This window comes from Acanthochromis polyacanthus, chromosome 5, assembly GCF_021347895.1.
Source record: "Acanthochromis polyacanthus isolate Apoly-LR-REF ecotype Palm Island chromosome 5, KAUST_Apoly_ChrSc, whole genome shotgun sequence".
NCBI classification, from domain to species: domain Eukaryota; kingdom Metazoa; phylum Chordata; class Actinopteri; family Pomacentridae; genus Acanthochromis; species Acanthochromis polyacanthus.
This window is the reverse complement of record NC_067117.1, coordinates 32,741,801-32,763,148: the sequence shown is the minus strand read 5'-3', so window position 1 is coordinate 32,763,148 and position 21,348 is coordinate 32,741,801. Positions and strand designations below refer to the sequence as shown.

The 21,348-nt window shown below is 42.5% G+C and overlaps 1 protein-coding gene across 5 annotated transcripts in view; it reads right to left on the bottom strand.

The window, feature by feature from the left end:
• Positions 1-8,621: 8,621 nt before the first annotated feature.
• The window catches only part of chd6 (chromodomain helicase DNA binding protein 6), a 165,950-nt gene continuing 153,223 nt past the window's right edge, over positions 8,622-21,348 (bottom strand). For 3 of the 5 annotated variants that reach the window (XM_051948134.1, XM_051948133.1, XM_022204996.2), the window contains exons 41-45: positions 20,116-20,742; positions 19,677-19,916; positions 19,448-19,588; positions 18,694-18,798; positions 8,622-16,848 (exon numbers count right to left, since the gene is read on the bottom strand). In XM_051948134.1, coding sequence (XP_051804094.1) covers positions 15,706-16,848; positions 18,694-18,798; positions 19,448-19,588; positions 19,677-19,916; positions 20,116-20,742 — 2,256 coding nt within the window. In that variant the 3' untranslated portion in view covers positions 8,622-15,705. The remainder of the gene's footprint in view (positions 16,849-18,693; positions 18,799-19,447; positions 19,589-19,676; positions 19,917-20,115; positions 20,743-21,348) is intronic. The other 2 variants (XM_051948135.1, XM_051948136.1) reach the window with 2 other exon arrangements.

Below are 21,348 nucleotides of genomic sequence, written 5' to 3'. Positions count from 1 at the left end.
CGTCTCGTCGTTGGACTCGTTTTTCTCCACAAGTAATGAACTTCATGCTTTCCTGCTGATTAAACCGCAAAATGATCATAACAGCACCCTCATCTGGTAAAGCTTTAAACACGTCTCAGGTTTCTGGTTTGACTCCCGTTTCCTGCAGTGAAACCAAAATGACACCGTCAGCCACATTAAACACAGCAGACCTGAATTCAGAGGCTTGAATTAATTTCTTTCCGTTACGCTCCTCAAGTTAAGGGTAAAAGGTCATTTTAATGTCCATGTGCCTGTGATTTCCTGAGAGAAGAAAGAATATCTGCTTTATATAGATGACCAGTCAAAGATTTTAGAGCACCCCAATCTATTTTTTTTCATTTTTTGTAATTTGGAAATTATGCATTTTAATGTCTCGTACTGGAATGAAAGCAAAAAACACTTTTGCTTGTTTTAGTGGCATTTTTTCAGCTTTTTGGGTCAATTTTGCATCTTTTACTGACAAAGATGACCCAAAAACACAGAATGCTGCAGAATGCTGTGGTAGATGTTTAGGTTCAGGGTTCCTCTCAGTCTGTACAAGTCACTGACCCTGGATCCAGAAAAACAGCCTCAGACCATCATGCTTCCTCCTCCATGTCTGACAGTTGATGTCACACACTGAGGAACCATCCTTTCTCAAACTAAATGACGTTCAAACTTTAATTCATCAGTCCATAATACTTTCTTCCAGTCTTCAGTAGTCCATTGATGGTGTTTCATGGTCCAGTCAAGCCTCTTTTTCTTATTCTGGCGTCTTAACAATGACTTTCTTGCTGCAACTCCAAGTCTTCTCTTCATAGTTGAATCTGAGACTTCTTACTACAATCACTATTAATCTGTGCTTGAAGCTGTTGACTCTCAGAATCTTCTGATTCTGTTGTGGCTTTGGCTCTTCCAGACTTCTTCCTGTCAGTTTCCTCCAGTTTCTGAGCCTTTTGACGGTGAAGAAAACTGTACTCACTGACACCTTGACTTTCCTCATAGTTTCGCTGTAGGAAAGACCTACATTTTTAAGTGTTACAATGATCTGTCTCTCTTCTATTGTTATTTGCCTTTTCCTCTCCATATTTATAGCAACACACTACTTTCTGCAGCAGGGGCGGACCCAGATTAATTTTAGTACGGGGGCACAGGGGGGTACAACAGCTATTTTGAGGGGGCCACCGAAAAGTTGTAAGAAAAAATGAAAGCTGCTATCTTGAGGCCCCTCCATGTGGTTTAGTGAGGTTTTCTGGAACAGTTCTACAAAACAACCTGCAGCAGAAGAGACTTTGAGAGTTTTTAGGAAGTTCTGGAGACCAGACTTTAGAGCAGCAGAAACATTTGTCAGTAGTTTGAGCAGGAGAAGGTGAGCTTCAGAGTAGAAATGAGAAGGAAACCTTCTTGACTCGTGTGGTGAGGTCCTGTACCAAGAGTTTGAGCAGGTTGTGAAGAGTCTGTAGTTCTTTGGTCTGAAAGCACCAGAGGAGTCGACTCATTAAAGGAGAAAACAGGAGATATTGTTGGTTCTTCTGTCGCTCTGCAGTTTCCATAGACTGAATATCAAGTTTCTATTTTAAATGATTTACTGTGTGAGCCCAAGAAGACTTCAATAAACTCCCTCCATCCCCTGGACACAACATATTTTATTACCAAGTTGAATCTATTTTTAAAAAATGTTTTTGAGTTGTAATCATATTTTTAGCAAATTAGGGGTCATGGTCACAAGTTTTAAGGCTTCTGTTAACCAGAAAGTTCAAACTAACAGAGAAATACTGAGACACTTTTCAAATTTCAGCCCTCAGACTGTCTGAAGGTTCAAACTAACACAGAACTACTCAGGAACTGTCCTTGGAGTGCCTAAAGTTAAATCTAACAGAGATCTACTGTGGGACTTAGAACATTTCAGCCCTCAGACTGTGAAAGCTCAGGTCCTGAGGACTCAGGAAGTCTGGAGGCTTTGGAAAGTCTTGGAACTGAGGGTTCAACCCTCCAGCACAAAGGCTGAAGTCCAACCTCCTGAGAAAAACGGTCGAGAAGAGACTCGAGTTAAAAAAAAAAAGTCGAAAAGACAAAAAATAGATGATAAATGCGCAAAAAAAGAAGAATTATTATCTGAGCAAGGAGCTTAGGGGGATAAGATGAGAGACTACCAAGTGGAAGGTAGCAGGTTCAAGACCCACCACTGGCATTTTTCTTTTTTAGCCTTTGTCTGAGTTTTTCATAAAATTTAAGAAGGGTCGGATCTTGAACCGGCAGCTCCATAGACAAACCCTTAACTCACTGAGCTACATATCAGACAAAAAAATATAATTTCGTCGTCCCTTTGTCATAGCAGTTTCCAAGTGACCACATGGGTGGAGCCAAGGTGGAGAGTAGGCGGGAGGTGGGTGGCAGCCTCACCACACCTTCCCCCGTCAGATGGGTTTTCCTGAATTTCTGGAGTTTCCACCAGGTCGGAGGCAGAACAAGTTGTTATGAAGAGGTGTTGAAGTCGGCGAGGATGGAGTGACTTTTTACAGCGACTACAAGGAAGACGACGAGAAGAGCAGGGGCCTCATTTATAAAACATTGCGTAGGATCCATACTAAAAGATTGCGTAGGCCGAAAATCTGAAATGGACGTATGCCCTTCGCCGCTGATTTATAAAACTGTGCGTAAGCACAGCTGCACGCAATTTCCCCTTTATAATCACACACCGGCTGGAAGATTGCACAGGTGGATCCACCTCACATCCCGCCCACAACACACCCACATTTTACCATGAATGGTCAATGCAAAGTAACTCATGAATGTACCTGTATATAAATAAGCTGCTGATCCACGGCATTTCACGCAGCGCCGGCCGGCAGTCTTTTCACTGCTGTGCGTCAGGATGAATGAATCATGTGTTGACCCAGGCCACCCTGCCACTAAATTTGTTATGATCATCTCCGATGTACAAATAATTAGTAAACTGATTGAATGTACATTTTTTCGGTTCACATAGACAAATTCATTTTCACTCGGGGGTTGTGGTGTGACGCATGTGTGCCTGCGTGTCTGTACAGGGCTGATTAATGGTTGGACGCTCATCCCATTCGGCCGCATGTGGATAAATAAACAAAATTCTTTACTTTTTTGCCTTTTTACTGTGATAGTTGCAGTGAAGAATGACAAGAAATAGGGAGGAGAGTAGGGGGAAGACATGCATAAAAGGGCTACAGCCAGGAATCAAACCCGGGCCACTGCGTCAGAGACCAGTCTCTGCAAATGGGTCACCTGGTTAACTGAATGAGCTTTATGGGTGCCAAATGATCATCAAACAAAATTATTTAGTAAAGACCAGCACACCGGCCCCAGATGTGGACCGGCCCTTCGGTCAAACGACCAAACGTTCAATCCTCCCCTGTTGATATGTGAACATAGTTCTGCAAATACAGTCGTAGGCCGAATGACGCACTATATGAACATCTACAACAATGAGGGTTTATGATTATCCAGCTCTACAAGTCGAATATGTGATAACAATAAAGGTTTGAGATCAATCTGCTTTCAATTCGCCACTTCACCCTCCGGCACTGCCGTTCCCTCTGTCTCCAAAATGTGCTTAAGCAAGCATCAAAGTTGGCGTACCGGTGCGCACATTCTCACGCCAAGTTTGTTTTTAGAAATCACAACGAACACAGCGTACGCCAGGGCCGTCGTCCCTTTGTCATAGCAGTTTCCAAGTGAAATGATTCTGAAAATTTCAGATCTCTGTCTTTTGTTGTTCAGAAGTTATACAAGTCAGGAAATGGTCGAAAATTTCGACCATTTTAATTTTGGCCGCAATTTTAGGGTACCCCCTACCTACTTCAAATAGCCATAACTTTGAAACAAATGACAATAAAGCATTCAAATTTTGGATTTTCCCATCATATATAATGTACTAAATGTGTGTAAAAACTTAGCAAAATCTGAGAGGGTCAGGTGGGAAGTTTCCTTAAAATTGGTTGATTTCATACGGAATGACCCCAGTATATATGGCTGGAGATGGAAGATGACAATACACCCCATCTACAGTAAGGCATGTCGGTGGCCGAATGCTGTTCTTGGCCTGATTGGCTTCATTGGGTACTGCAAAACTATAATTGTTAAGGAAAAATTGTAGGTAATAGGTCATTTCGAACCAACATACAGAAGGTCATCCCTTGACTCCAATTGGAGACACACAGAAGAACACCAACTGCTCAGACAGACAACTATTTGCTGATATAGCAACAACAACAAGGTTAGATCCTGCCTCTTTTCTCTTTCAGACAGTATAAACCCTGCAAGGACAGAGAGACTCCTCAGAGTTGATACTGACAATGCACTTGTTATGTCAATTCTCCTGAATTCAGAAAAGCATTTTTCTCTACATCAGTCATCTGAGTGTTCCTGAGTTCGCCTCCGGTGTTTCCTCACCTGACATCGCCGAAATTCCCTAACAAATTGGCGTCACGAACAGGATCTCCACACAACAAAGACTGGTAAGTGTGCAAATTTTAATAAATTTTGCAACCTACCATGTCTGAGTTTGGCGAGATTATGTACCTGTTAAAACTTTCTAACCAAATTTAGAAGTAATATTACACCTGCGATCGTCAGATAGCCAATTTGGCCATTAAATGCTAGTCGGCTCACGAGGCAAGTCCGGCGCAGTACGCATGTGGATTTCAGTTAGATGTCTTTTCGGATTTTAGGGGTCTCAAAACAGTGCTAAATTTCTGATTCGGACTTTTTGGGGTCATTTGACCAGTGCTAAATTCTACAAAGCATGTCTGCTGCTGAAAGAGGCAGTGTAGAGCGTTAGGATCGAGTAGGATACCTGGGTCGCCTTTCGGGGAAGGGTAGACTCGACCTTAGGGGACACCCTATAAGCGTAAAGACGCAGTGTAGTGCATTAGGTTGGGGGGGTGTCCAGCCTTTGGTTCGGCGGGGTTTTAAGACTCAGAGGAATATTGTACCTGAGCTAGGTCATGCGCAGACCTACAAATTCAATACGTTGAAGGGTGATACTCAGATCCAAAACTTGAAAATCCACGTTAAGTTTGAGGAAACTCCATTTATGATCACACTCACAGGAGCTCAGCTGCAGTTGAGAGGAATGTGTATCCGTCTATTGTTTGTTTTCATTCTTGCTGGTGTGTGTGTGCATGAGTGCTGAAAATCATGGGTGTTTCACAGTCCAAGGTAGATGATGAGACTCAGAGCTCCAAAAATACACAGGAAAAATCCATTTCCACATCCAAAAGTAAAACAGATGCATCCACACATAGTGGTCCTGTAAACGATCCTCAATCTGAAACATACCGAATGTGCTTTCCTATGGAAACTCCGGCTGGAGAAATAGGAAGGGCGAAGGGCTGGCATTATGATGTACCTTTTAGTTCTCAGATGTGTAAATGGACGAAAGAGGAATGGCCATATGTTGGTTCTTTTGATTCAGAGAAGCTTGATTTTGCCACATCAAAGCACTTTGGTGATCCACAGTGGGATCATGCATAACTTGTGTGAATGTGTGAAGATTTGGATTGACTACGCAGATGAAAGAGATGCTGAGAAGGGCAGTGACAAGCGGTGTGAATACAATCAAATGATTTAAATGTCATCAAATTACTGCAGATTAATGGCTCCTCACTTCAGAGATGAGTGACCAGGTTCTGTTTTTAGCCAAGACAGGTTTGTCAATATCAATACTGGTGCTTTTCCTCAAAATAGAAAAGTCAGATTTCAATCAAACTTTGAGGGTACTTTGGATGCTGGTTTTCATGTCTGAATTTCATGTTAAATTTGTTGAGGTATCATCTTCCTTATTACTGTCACAGTATTGCTCACAGAGAGTAATCTGTCACAGATAAATCTTGTTTTTATTTCTGACTTAGTTACACGAAAAAAAAAAACCCTGGCCAAGAATATAGCTGTGTTTACGAATTTGTAGTTTAAGTTTTGATAATATTCTAATTTGGGGTAAAACATACATTCATATATTTATATAACTACATATATTAGTGGATGACATTTTAACCTATGATTTCGGTTTGACTCTATTTCTTTTAAAAATATAGGTTACCTTTTAAATATTGGCTCATATAATGGTTTAAGTCACAATAATTTTCCTTTTTCTAAGCTTTGGAAGTCAGTTGTGATTAAAAAAAAAGAGAGAGAGAATGTGGTTTGCGTGTCTTTTGATGTAAAAAAAAATATGTAAAAATTGTAGTTTTCTCTCTTTAAAATGCGCGTTGTATCATACGTGAGTTTTATACACGTCTGTTGGGAGAAATATAATAATGCTTTCATAATTTTGTTCTGAGGAAGAGTGGCAAGAAGAAAGCCATTTCTCAAAGATATCCATAAAAAGTCTAGTTTGAAGTTTGCCACAAGCCACCTGGGAGACACACCAAACATGTGGAAGAAGGTGCTCTGGTCAGATGAAACCAAAATCCAACTTTTTGGCCACAATGCAAAACGATATGTTTGGCGTAAAAGCAACACAGCTCATCACCCTGAACACACCATCCCCACTGTCAGACATGGTGGTGGCAGCCTCATGGTTTGGGCCTGCTTTTCTTCAGCAGGGACAGGGAAGATGGTTAAAATTGATGGGAAGATGAATGGAGCCAAATACAGGACCATTCTGGAAGAAAACCTGTTGGAGTCTGCAAAAGACCTGAGACTGGGACGGAGATTTATCTTCCAACAGGACAATGATCCAAAACATAAAGCCAAATCTACAATGGAATGGTTCACAAATAAACGTATCCAGGAGTTAGAATGGCCAAGTCAAAGTCCAGACCTGAATCCAATCGAGAATCTGTGGGCAGAGCTGAAGACTGCTGTTCACAAACGCTCTCCATCCAACCTCACTGAGCTCGAGCTGTTTTGCAAGGAAGAATGGGCAAGAATTTCAGTCTCTCGATGTGCAAAACTGATAGACATACCCCAAGTGACTTGCAGCTGTAACTGCAGCAAAAGGTGGCGCTACAAAGTATTAATGCAAGGGGCCGAATAATATCGCACGCCCCACTTTTCAGGTTTTTATTTGTTAAAAAATTTAAAATATCCAATAAATTTCATTCCACTTCACGATTGCGTCCCACTTGTTGTTGATTCTTGACAAAAAATTAAAATTTTATATCTTTATGTTTGAAGCCTGAAATGTGACGAAAGGTTGAAAAGTTCAAGGGGGCCGAATACTTTCACAAGGCACTGTATTGTTTGGTTATTTGCAAAAGGTTATAACAGTCATAAAATGCTTCAGCAAGTTTTAAAGACACTTGTCATTAGGTTGAATAATTTTGGTTGCAACTGTATGTACAAGATACAGTGTAACTAAATATTCAGACAGAGAAATTGAGACAGTTGTTCTTTTGTAATGTTCTCATGTCAGACACTTCTTCTCAATAAATCCTCAGCAAAAAAGAAAAAAAAGTGTTTTGATATCTTCCTAACATTTTGTCAAATTGTGCAACGAGTCACTCAAAATTGAAAACCCTACTGAGCAGTCACTCATTCATTCTCTCTTGCACACACACTATCAAAGTGTCACATCCACTCAATCATACAGTCTTATACTGCATTGTATGTGGCTGAGAGGTGGTGTCGTAACCCTCCCCCTCAGTTCAGAGATGCTGTCTGTGCTTTGACAAAATACTCTTTTACTCCTCTCAAACTACCTGTCTGAATGAATGAAACCCAGTGACTGCTCAGTAGGGTTTTCAATTTTGATTGACTCGTTCCACGATTTGACAAAATGTTAGGAAGATATCGAAACTCATGTTTTTTTTTCTTTTTTGCTGAGGTTTTATTGAAAAGAAGTGTCTGACATGAGAACATTACAAAAGAACAACTGTCTGTCTGAATATTTAGTTACACTGTATCTTGTATACACAGTGGGTACAGAAAGTATTCAGACCCCTAGACATTTTTCACTCTGTCTTTGCAGCCATTTGCCAAAATCAAAAAAGTTCATTTTATTTCTCATTAATGTACACTCAGCACCCCATCTTGACAGAAAAAAACAGAAATGTAGAAATTTTTGCAAATTTATTAAAGAAAAACTGAAATATCACATGGTCAGAAGTATTCAGACCCTTTGCAGCGACATTCATATTTAACTCACATGCTGTCCATTTCTTCTGATCCTCCTCGAGATGGTTCTGCTTCTTTATTGGAGTCCAGCTGTGTTTAATTAAACTGATTGGACTTGATAAGAAAGGCACACACCTGTCTATATAAGACCTTACAGCTCACAGTGCATGTCAGAGCAAATGAGAATCCGTTTTGGGTAACCTTACTTTGTTTTAAACCTCCTGTAGTTCACCACTTACCCTTTGTACCATTTCCATCTTTTTACTGGACTTGATCTACTTGATTTCAATAAAAAACTGGAAGAATTGTCGTTCTAAAACTTTTCACCAGTATTGTATTTACATGCATTTTCATGTGGGACAGCTTTTATTAAATCCTCTTCTTTTGTATCTTCTGGTCCTTTTCTGCGTTCCAGAGCTGCTGCAGCTTTTCCCAACCTGAAATCTGACACAAATGAAGATGTTACAGCAGGAATTCAGCCCCAAATCTCCACTTCCAGTCAATAAATTACTCACTGCAGACCAAAATAAAGTTGAAAGTCATCTTTTATTGCACAATAAAAGATCACACATACCATGTTTTGACTCATGAGATTGGTCCACATGGGAATACAGAGAGCTATAGTTACAAATAAGAAAAAAACCCAACAGAAAATAAAGATAAAAACCCCACCACATAACTTATTTATTAATGACCGGGTCTCTGACTTCACCATCAGTCACTTTCTCAACCAAGAACACCCTAGCGAGTTTCATTGCACTTGTGATGCGACTACAGGAGCTGTGAAGGGTCAAATAAGGTTCAGTCTCCGGGTGGTTTCACAGACATGAAGGTGGTGAAGTTTTAATGATCAAACCTGTGATCCTTCACAGTCTGTCCGACTTTTGTCATTAAATCACACGTTCCAGCTGCTTTTTTTTTTTTTACAACTTTAAATGCCAGTTTCCCTTCAGCACGCCTCTCAAAAACAGATCAACTGTGACTAAAAGGAAAGCAGCGGCAGCTTTAATTAAAGCTAATTTAACTGCTGTGAGTTCAGACGCTGTGCTGTACGTGGGAACGACAGGTTTCACTCCATATTTCTGTCCGATTATCAGAGAATGAAGTGAGCGCAGCGGCTGTAGTTCATGTTAAATGTTTGCATCTTCTGCCGAGAAAACGCCTCAGCATCTGTGAAAGCAGCCGGTGAGTAACGGAGTGAAAACCTCATCCTGGCACACAGATTTCTCAGCTGTGGTGGTTTAACTTTACAAGGCAAAAATAGGGTCTGAGTTTGATTAATACGTTTTTGGGGGCGTCTGGAGCTCGTTTAGGATCTGGAACATTTCTTTCTTGTTTTTTTTTTTTTTTAGATTTCCCGAAACATGAAGGTCAGAATTAACGATAAATGAACTGACAGGGGATCTTGCAGGTCACTGGAAATAAATAAAAGTCTGCAGCTGAAACCAAGATTCTTAAACCAACGAGTCGTGGGTTGGTTGCAACTTGGAAAAAATCCGGCCAGAAACAAGTGACAAGATGGAAAAAGAATGAAAACAAGCAACAAAATCCAGCATGTGTCGTCTGATTTAGTGACTTTTCCATCTACATTTACGGATGTTGTGGATATTTTATGGTGGAAATGACTAAAAATTTGAGACTTTTTCCATCAAAGGAGCTGAGGCTGTGTAAATCTTGTGAACGTCTCTTCCAGAAACCCTCATTTCAGTCATTTTCTCTTTCTAGAGCTGAAAAATACTGTCAGAATTTGGAGAAAAATCGCAGAATCAGGACAAAATAATCCCACAGACTGCTTGATGTGAAGAACGTGTAACTCCGATATAAAACCAGATCCAACATGTGACAAAGAAAAGCTGAACTTCCATGTGAACCAAAAAAAACAAACAAAAAACCAAAAGCAGCCGTGGAGCGGTCATGAGACGACAACACAGAGACGAGAACTGTACAATAAATACATTATTTATGATCAGAGATAAACATTTTGAGGTGACCGTTTTAAGTTAACCAAAACAAAAAGGACTTCAATGAGAACAGAACAGAAACACTGTTAAAGAAGGCTTGGCGTGACGCGAACATACGACACAGAGCCGTGGTTGACCTCCAGCTGTGGTCACATACTGCAGTTTGTTTCAAGTTTTGACACAAAAAACAAGCCAGTAAAACTAAAACAGAAATACGATGTGCATCCTCTGCAACTACACGTCTGCTCTCTGCTGTTTCAGATCGTTTAAACCCCCTTTTCTCGCTTTAGGAATCTCTAAGAACACACGAGAACAATCAAATACTTGGGTTGGATACATACTGTGTGCGCATTATTGTCCCAGATGTGCTAAGAAAGTGAACACAAGGCCTCTGCAGTGAAGGAATGGAAGCAGATTGAATCCTGACGAGGGGAATTCTGACATTTATCAACCTGGATCTTATTCCTGGAGATCTGATGACACTAAACACTGGTAAAGAAGTCATCTATTGGAGTTTGGAGTGTGAAATTCAGAGGTTTCTGCAGGAAATTATCTAATAAAGGAGCTCCTGCAGTGCCCTGAAGAGCCAGTAGGGGAGCAGTGTTTTTTTCATTAACTGATCAAATCTGCACAAAATCAATCAGTTCCTGCAACTTGACCTCCTCAGAATCAGCTGATTAATTATCTACAGTAACTTTAAGGTGTTTAATGAGAACAAGCAGAGTTCTACCTTCATACTGTCAATATTTTCACTTACAGACCCATGAAGTAGACACAAATTTCACACCTTTTAGTAATTTTTCCATCATTTCTGAGCCTCAGAACTTCGTCAGTCCAGCAGATAAACACGACATTTGAGTTCTGCTAAAAATTGCAACCAGATCAGTTCTACATCCATCCAGGTGTCACAGTCTAAACAATGAATCTGCTCACGAGTGTTAAATACAACTACATTAGAAATTGGTTTTGCCTCAGAGTGTATCGTGTCTATTTGATGATCCTGATATTAAATGTAGATTAGAAATGCTCCTTTCATTGTCTCTAACTTGTTCTGACCAATCACCCATCATACATGCTGATATAAGCCTTGAAAGTTTACCCAGAATGCAGTTTTCCCCCTAAACCTTTTCTCTCCAGGATGACTGAAAAATGGCGCAAAATGAGTCGAAAGACGTCCAAAATGACCGAAAATGATCATAAATGTCAATTAAACTGCTACATTTTTGCACAAAATGATAAAAATATTCTCCACAATGACCCAAAATTGTCAAGTGATCAAAATGTTGGTAAAAATGATCCTACAACTGTCTACAACTTGTTCTGACCATTTACCTATCACACGCTGACGAGCCTTGAAACTTTACCCAGAATGTGTCTTTTTCCCCTAAACTTGTCCAAAATGACTCAAAAGATTTCCAAAATGACGCCAAAACTCACCTAAAATGATCAGAAACGTCTCCTACGTTGCAAAATTTTTGGCCAAAATGACAAAAGCTTCTCCAAAATGACCCAAAATGTCATAAATAATCCAAAATACAGGTAGAAAAATTGCTCCTTTCATTGTCTCTAACTTGTTCTGACCTTTACCCATCAACATGCCGATATGAGCCTTGAAGGTTTACCCAGAACGTTTCTTTTTTTCCCCTAAATTTGTCCAAAATGACTCAAAGGCATCCAGTTTGACTCAGACAGATCAGAAACTAGACTGTGGGTCATTCCAGACTGGTGTGTGGAGGTGATGTAAAATCGACTTGTTTACACACCAACGTCCAACTATTCTGTGGTTCTTTAAAGGTTCCTCATTAAGGTTCCTCATGAGCTGCAGCTAATGATTACTTTCATCTTGGATGAACCGTTTGGCCGACAAAACATCAGAAAACAGCGAGAAATCTCCATCTCAGTTTGTCAAATCCCAAAGCTGGCATCTTGGAACATGTTTTTTCTGTCTGACAAACAGCTAGAACCCAAAGCATCAAATGCGTTCCAATGGAAAGCTAAATATTTGTACATTTTTCCTTTAAAAAAAGCCCTGAAAGCTCCATGTGTCTATCTAGTGTACTTAAGACGTTCTGACGCTCAGAAATGAAGAAAAAAGCTTGAAATTTGCTGCATTTTAAGGTCTGAAACTGTGAAAATATTCCTAATGTGAAGGTAAGACTCTGCTTGGCTTCATTAAATACATTAAAGTTAATGTAGATGGAAAAATCTGACGAACTAAAGGAGCTAGATGGATTTTTCCCCCCATGTTTGGTTGATTTTCCATGGAATAACTCACATGTGAGCCTCCCAATTACCAAGGGTTTAAGACCCAGACTGAAGGAAAACAGCAGAACCTCCTCCAGAGAACATCACGGCATCATCAAACACTTATTTTTACTTTCCAGAGGCGATGTCAACATAGTGTGCAAGTGAATTCCACAAAACAAACAAACAAAAAAGAACAAAAAGAAAAGAACCAGAAGAAAAAGAAGTCATTTTAGAGGCACTGGTAAGCAAACAGTCACGCTTTGTTAACTCTCCATTTGTGCTTTGAGGGAAAACTGATTGACTTTTTGTCTTTTTTGTGTGTTTTTAGGAGTAAATGTAGTGATTTGAACAGTGGTACCTTCTGTTACTGTTGGCTGTGGAGATAATGCACAGAAAAACAACAAACACATGATAACATGTCCCTCTACGGAGATGTAACAGAACATCTACACAACAAAAATACTCGCTAAATAAGGCATTGTTTTTGAATAATACATAAAAAAAAACTAAAGACAGAAGAAAAGAATGTCATATTTGGTAAAAGTTTTGGCAAAGCAAAAGTAGAATAAATTATACGTAGCCACGAACCTGTGACAAGGCAACAACTGTCAATTGTTTTGTTTTTTTTCCCCCCGACAAGAAATGTGACCTGTAAGGATGAGACAGAAGCAGAAACATCTCCACACGTGTGCTCATGCATGCACACAAACGTTCCCTCACACACTCTGACACACATCTAACGGAAAGAAAACAAAGAAAAAAACAACAAAACCCGACGATACAGGAAGGTAACATTCACAAAATAGACACTGTGCAAAAATGATGTTTTCAGAATCACACCACAGCTCAAAAGTTTGGGATCACACAGACAATGTGCTGGGTTCTGTGAAAACTCACACCTTTTACTCCATCAAACAGTGGAGATATGTGACGATCAGCGTTGGTTTGTCTGTCTGTGAGCAGCATTACCCAAAAACAAACTACTGTAATGGATTTGGATGAAATTTTCAGGGAAGGTCAGAAATGACACAAGGACCAAGTGATTAGATTTTAGCAGTGATGCAGCTTATAGTCTGGATCCATGGATTTCTTAAGGATTTCTGTGTCATTTTGAGATAGCAGCATGGCATCAGTGTAACCATGACAACAAGTGAACACTACACCTGCTGCCTGCTGATGATCACATGATTGAGATCCTACTAGAAATCCACCACTGAGGACTTATCGGGACTCATCTGTAGGAAATGACACAAGGAACAGTTGATTAAATTGTGGGGGTGTTTCTGAGTCCCATTAATTCCCACCGCTCACTACATATTTAGATCATGTGATTCAGTATCCGTAGATAAGGTACACATGCAGAACACACGCCTGAGCTCAACACAAGGTCATTTTGTTTGTGGGTTCATCTATATTAAATGGTCACATTCTACGTTGCCGTGATTTCTGCCATGAATTTTTTAAAGGTATCAGCTGTTTCCAGCTAGAATAGTCATTTATCACATTAACAATGTCTACGCTGGATTTATGATTAATTTCATGTTATCTTCATTGCTTTTCGACATTTCTGAGTGACCCCAAACTTTTGAACGGTAGCGAATGAAAACACAAACGGAAACATTTGAGCCCAAAACATTCCCCCCGCCGTGAAAAGACTGAATAAAACCAGCGACTTGCATCCTTTTAATGTACAGTACAGTCTGTTTGACACAGAAAACACTGGGACCAACTGGAAAATAAACAAAAAAAACCCTCGCATATGTCAAGTATTTTCCCCCCGAACGGAGAAAAAAACAGAAATAAATGGTGCACTTTTTTAAAAAAACGACAGCAATATACAGCGATAGATTTACATATTTAGAAACTCTTAGTATGAACTCCTATTAAAACTAATCTGAGGGAAAAAAAGACACAAGAGCAACGAGACACTCCTCTTCTTCTTCCCATTTCGTCTTCCTTCCTTTTTAAAAATACAAAACAGAAGATTCCTTTTCCCTGGACAGATGGTTGACGACGCGCACACGATTTCTCAAAAAACAAGAAACGACAACATTATGATGCTACAGGTCATGATTCCAACACGCAGCAACCGTGCTGCTTCTCTGATTCATAAATTTAGGGTTCAAACATCCTCCAAGGGCACTAAAACAACAATAAAAAGCACCTTCCTCTCCTGTTTTCTCCCACATCAGTGTCTGCAGGACAGAATACAATCAAATCTGCCTCCTAGCGCCCCCCGGTGGCCCCACTGAGCTCTCACATTCCTGTCCTTGGTGCCTAAAACTTGAGGGGGGTGAGTCTTTAAAAAGTGACTTTGTGGCTGAGTTTAAACAAACTTGATCTAGAAAGTGACGACGAATTAATCTCGTGATTGTTCCTTTGCTTTTATCTCTGAAAGCAAATGAAAAACGTGAAAAATCTGCTGGACTCATCTTCTAGTGTGCAGAATAAATGTTATTGCAGCAGTGAAATGAATAAAATAAAACAAGGCGAAGCGTTTAGGACCGGCAGACGACGACGTCTTAGAATTTAAAACCAACATTCATGCCTGGGATTCACTAAACCTCTTCTTTATTGTGACTTTCTTGACCTTTTAGTTAATATATTACAGTCACAATTTGGTTGATCTTAGTCGGTATAAAACTAATAGAGACCAGTTCAGTTTTTTACTGGTTTGGTAGCATTTTTAAATGCACTAAAAGTATTTTTATTCGAGGATTTTGTCAAAGGGCTACACTGAAAGGATCCGGCCTGCTGTCACACAGTGGCTCCTGCATATTTAGTTCATGCTCACCAGTGTTTTCTGTCATTAAAAAAGGCTGCTTTAGTGTCACGTATACGAGGAAACGCCACTTCCGCCTCCAGATTCGTGTAGCTAGCAGGTTTTTAACCATTGCACAAATATAATCCCAAATAAAAACCACTCAGTTTAAGCGGAGTGTGCCTGAACAAGTGCTGCTCCTCCACAAATTTAGACCCCAACTTCCTGGGAAACCAAAGCCGCACGTCCAGAAAAATAAAACAAACAAACAAAAAACAAAAAAGACCATTTAAAACCGCCAAAGCCGCTCCTCGGTTTGTTTTCTGCAGAGCGTGTTGAGAAATGTCCCGACTCAGTCTGATGCAGAATGAAGGGGAAAGAATACAGAGAGCATTTCTTACACTAGTTTTCTTTTTTCTTTTCTTGTTGTTGTTGTTGTATACAACGAGGAGAGGAGAGGAGAAGGTGGGTTGGTGGGGGTCCCGGTATATAAACATGACCAAGTTGAATATAATCATCGTTATTATCAGTCATCATCATAATAAAAGTCTTTACATGGACATTGACGGACAGACACGGCACAAACTTTACACTGCTGCTCAAAAAGAGAGCAGCACCGGAGGCAGCCAGTGGTTCGTCCCTCTACGCCTCCTCCTCCTCCGCCTGTCTCTGCTCCTCACCGTTCTCCTCCTCTCTCACCTCCTCTGATGTCTCCTCGTTCTCCGTCGCCACCGTCCCTCCCTCGCTGTGGTTATTGGAGTCCGGTTCCTGCTGCTCTGAGGGTCCGTTGCCTCCCTGGAGCTCCTCGATGGGAGGCGGGTCTGAGGTAGAGGCGACGGAGGGAGGCGAGGATTCCTTAACTGTACTTTCCTCCCCCGCCGCCTTCTCCTCCTCCCTCTCCCCCTCCTCCCGCCCTCTCTTCCGCCTCCTCTTGGGGCTTCCCGGGGAGCCGTCCACGGCGCCGGGCGGCATGGCGGGCAGCGCCATGATGCCACCGTGGGGCAGGAACATGTGCGGGTAGAGCAGGCCGTGGGACATGCCGGGGATCAGGAAGGGGTTGAAGGTCAGATGGCTGCCGGTGCCCCCCAGGTGAGCGGGGCTGATGTGGGCCCTGCTGGTGGAGGTGATGATGGCCGCCGCCTCTGGTCGCTTGCTGCCGTCTGCCGCTCCCTTCTCCTTATCGGCAGTCGAGGAGGCGGCGTTGTCTCTCTCGGCGGGCGTTGTTGAAGACGGGCTGGACGCCTCGGACGTAGACGGCGCCGTCGTCGTAGTGACCTTGGCGGCAGAAGAAGAAGAGGCGGTCGAGGAAGAGGAGGAAGAGGAAGCGGGCTGAGGAGGAGGTGGCGGCGCCGTGTGTGCCATCATTGTGCCGACGCTGAACAAGGCGTGTTGAGGGATCGCGGCGCCGTGCGGGTGCGGGATGCCGTGGAGCATCATGGGTAACATACTCAACCCGTTCTTGGCGTCTTCTGCCGACGTTCCGGTGGCTCCTGCCGTGACAGCGGCGGAGAAACCGTGAGGGAATCCAGCCGCCATGATCCCAGAGATGGGGATCCCGGGGATGCCGCCGCGGAGGTTCTGCATGGCCACCATGGAGTCCACGCTGCCGATCAGACCGCCGTTCATGAAGAGCGGAGGGCCGAGGCCAGACGACGACGAATCGGAGACGGACAGGAGGGGCTTCGGCATCTCGCTGCGAGGACGACGACCACGACGACGAGAACCTGGATCTCTGTTGACGGGTTCAGTCAGGATCCGAGAGAACTTCCCCTCAGGGAGGAAACCCTGCAGGAGGACGACAGCAAGACGTGAAAACGCTGAACCACTGATTGTTGCTGGGTGTTTTTTAGTACATTTCTCTTTACTGTGGGTTCATTTTTCACTGCAACATGAAATCCTGTGGCTCGAGAAACAACCATGAAGGAGAGAGAATCAGAAATCTCTTCTGTGGTACATGTTCCTTGATGCCCACCGTCCTCTTCTCACATCCCCTCCTGCTCCCCCTCTATCTCCCCCTCTATCTCCCCTTCCCTCTCCTCCTCCATCCAGCAGCAGATGGTTCCCCCACATAAAGAGCCGGGTTCTGCTCCAGGTTTCTTTCTGTTAAAAGGTGTTTTTCTTGCTACTGCTGCCTCTGGGGGTTCAGGCATGTAAAGCGTCTTGAGACAATTTGACCTGTAGTTGGCGCTATATAAATAAAACTGAATTGAATCTTCTGTACAGTTTGACAGTTATAACACCATCAATAATCTTTTAATAAAGAACTGCCAAAAGTTGAACTTCTTTATTTATTAACAAAAATCACACTTCCAACCATTTTCCAAGTGACCACAAGTGTTCCCATTACTGGAAAAACGGCGGCTCTGCAGTCTAAATATTCTGAGACTCACAAATCTAATTTATTCCATAGTTGTCTTCTATTTATTCTTTGTAAACAGCCTGCAGGTTAGCAGGCAAACCGGAGTTTGAATAAATGTTGAGTAAAAAGGAGTTCCAAAAACAGGAAAAATGAGAAGCAGAAGTCTAAAAGGAAGTCATTTGATTTTTAACTCTGAGCACCTAAAACCTGACAGTGAAATTAAACGTCATTTCAGCACCAAAATGACTCCTTTTTACAACAAGACACAAAAACAGGAAGGAGCATGAAATGAACCAAATCTCTTGGACATGTAGTTCATGCTCACCAGTGTTTTCCGTCATCAGAAAGGTATTTTAGTGTCACATAGATGAGGAAACACCAGTTCTACTTCCAGATTCATGGAGCCAGCAGGTTTTTAACCATTGCATAAATATAACACCAAACTAACTTGGAGCTAAATATCTGGACAATATTACATTAAAAATAAAACACATTCTGTAAAAAACTAAATATTCTGCAGTCATCTGTGCAAACCTGAAGCCGTGACTCATTTAGCTGCAAGCGACAGTTACAGGACAAAAATTCAGTTTCCAGTGAACCTGCAGGCTGTTTACAAAGAATAAACAGAAGACGACTACAGCGCCCTCCATAATTATTGATGTGTTCTTTGGCTTCTAATACATTCAGTTTTTTTTCCCTAAATAATACAGGACCACAATGAAAAAAAGAGGAAAATCCAACCTTTAATTCAAGTGCATTTATTCAGTGGGGAAAAAAAAAATCTCACATTAAGAAATAATTCTTTTACATCAAATCATGTGGGCCACAATTATTAGCACCCCTGATGTTAATACTTTGTATAACCTCGTTAGCCAACAAAACAGCACCTAATCTTCTCCTAGAATACATTTTTCAACAATTTTCAGTGTGAGAGTATGCTTCAGCAATAATAATTGATTTTAAAGTTTTCTACACATCTTAACCAGGGCTGCCAATAATTATGGAGGGCGCTGAATGAAAGAACTTACATTTGTGAGTCGCAGAATATTTATAGACTGTAGAGCCGTTTTTTTTCCAGTATTGGGAACACTTGTAGACACTTGTAAAAATGTTTGACATATTATTTTTGCTAATAAATAAATAAATAAATAAATTCAACTTTCGGTGTCTTTCTCTCCTTTCCATAGAGGTGCAGGACGTTATTTGCAGAGAAAAATGAACCAACAGTGAAGAAAGAAGCTACATTTTAAAGTGAAGTGCATGAAACTCACCGAGTGTTTGACCACATCAGCCCAGTCTGGAGCCACGTAGTACTCCGAGTTGGCATCCAACCACCTGGAGAGTTCCTTTATGGCAGGAGCCATAGCGCCACCAAGCTGTGGAGAGAGATAGCGCATGTTTAACCCTTTAAGCTTCAGTCAATTCCAGCCGTTTTCAGTACAAAAAAATCGCTAATATTCTATTTTTAAATAAAAAAATTACGAAAAATACGGGGAATATTGGACGGACATCGCGAGGTGCATTTCCTTGAAAACGACCGATTCGGGGATTTTATACCGACTTCAGGACATGTTTTGGATAAAATAGTTTACTGGCTTGTGTCGTCTGGATGTAAAAGGTTGGATTATGGCCGTTTTTTATGGAATCTTTTTTTTGTGTGTAATAATAAACCCGGAAATGTGAGTCGCGCTGTGTGCTTTGAAGCCGTGTATAGAGAACGGATGGATGAATATTCGTTTTTGTCGGATAAATGTGTTTTTCTCACCCGCTGTGGTAATCGCATCTGAAAGTGGTTTATACCGGCGGATTCATGAGAATCTAAGCTTTCCATCGGCGTGTAGTGTTTGTATAATCGTGTTTGCAGCCGTCGGACATTCTTGAAATTCCTATGCAAATTAGTAAGTGTACCGCCGGCGGTACACTGAAGCTTAAGGGGTTAAGGGGTTTCCTGCTTTACAGACTCTGAAGCAGCCAGACTGAAGTGAATCGCTGAGGAGGTTTATGTACTGAGTGTGCACTCTCTACCCTGCGTCCGGTGCCTCGGTGCACTACAGGGACCCTCTCCTCCCCCGTCAGAGAGTTGATGTCCAGCTTGGTGGGGTCTTTGCAGCGATGCCTCCTCTGTTTGGGACGATCCACAAAACCGTGCAGCAGACCTGCTCCGGACTGAGGTGGAAGAAGAGGACGACAACATCACTGAAACAGCAAATTAAAGCTCAGCAATGAAAGCAATGAACAAAACCTCCAGACTTACGTGAGCGAAGGCGGGCAGGTCCATGCTGTAGCCTGGATTCTGCCGGAGCCACTCGATCAGACCTTTGCTGGCCGCCTCCCTGTCGATGGCCACGATCTCCGGCTGAGGAGGCGTCTGGGTGGGTGTCGGAGTAGAAGACGAGGAGGGAGTGGGGGGTCCTGCAGGTCGCTCTGAGGGGGAGGGGGAAGGCGAGGAGGTGGACGAGGAGACGGAGGAGTGGCTGATGACCTCCACCCGGCCCTGCAGACGGACACAAACATCCACACACACAAACAACTTCAACATCTCCAAACACTGAGCACGTGAAAGATTTTCCCTTCAAATCCAATCTTTTGTAATTAACTGTATTTTTCCCTCCTGGGTAACGTTTCTCTGTCACACTGCAGCTCAAACAACATTTCTAAGTGCCGCTACGCTGTACGGCCTCCTCTCCACCCACCTGTGTCTCAGGGAGGTGCAGTCCTCGGCTCTTGGTGAACTCAGAGTACAGAGCTTCCACATTTCTCCTCCTGCCTCTCCTCCTCCTCAATGAATCATCTCCCCTCAGGCTGCCGTTAACTATCTGTCCTGTGACCGGGTGGATGAGGCCGGCCTGCAGGATCCCGGCCATGTCGATGCCCACGGAGCCCGACAGCGGCGCTGTGATGGGGGGCGGCGGCAGCTTGTGACCGCCGCCTGCGCCGTGGTGGCTGATCCCAGCTTCACTCGTCCCCACGCTGCTCGTGGTGCTTATTTCTCCAGAAGACTTGGTCAGATCGATGGCGGCTTCTTGCCAACCGTTTATCAACAAGGCTCCGGGGCGGTGAGAGGGCGGAGCCACCACCGGCACCTTGTCACCGCCGGAGCTGCTGGCAGCGGAGGCAGCGGCAGTGTGGCATGACGGCGCAGATTTCCCAGCTAAAACCTTGGCGGCTGCCGCAGCAGCAGCTTCATAGTCGAAAGACCTCCGACCTCCTGCTCGTTTGAGCTCAGGGAGGAAGGGAGGAGCCACCAGCCTCTCCTGTAAGAGAGGCAAGGAGGTGAGGCGCCAAGCTCCGCGCCCGCAAGCGCCGCCCCGCGGTATGTACTGTCAGGGCGGACAGGGTGGGTGAGGGGTAGACAAGGATGGGAGAGAGATGATGGGTTTGTTAAACATACATATGGACTGAGACACAACACAGTGGGGCTGTCGACCAGACCTGGGTTAAAGCACCATCAACAGAGGAGCTGTTAAACTAAGCTTCCTCTGTTTGTTTATCTTAAGTATCACAAAATATGGAGTCAAACCAACAGATCACAACCCTTCAGTTCTCTGGACGGTTGTGTTGAAAACAGTCCTTTTGGTTCTAAGATGCTTAAAGTTCATTAGTCAGGATACATGTTGGGTGTAAATAAATATTATTTTAATCTTTTTTATGTATATGCTGATCTTTTACAGCCCAAGTCTAATATCCACATATATAATATCAACAGTACACATTACAGACAGGAAACTTGACAAATAAGCAACAAAGCAATGGTGGAATCTAGAGGTGCCCAGTGCCTGAAATAACCTCACTGACATTTAGCAGTCTGAAGGGATTTTATTCATTTCACTGACAAAATTCCATTTTCATAAAGCAGACAGCTGCTTTTAAACAGCCTTTAAGTGGAATATCTCAACACTCTGTTACTACAAGTTGATCAGAAACTG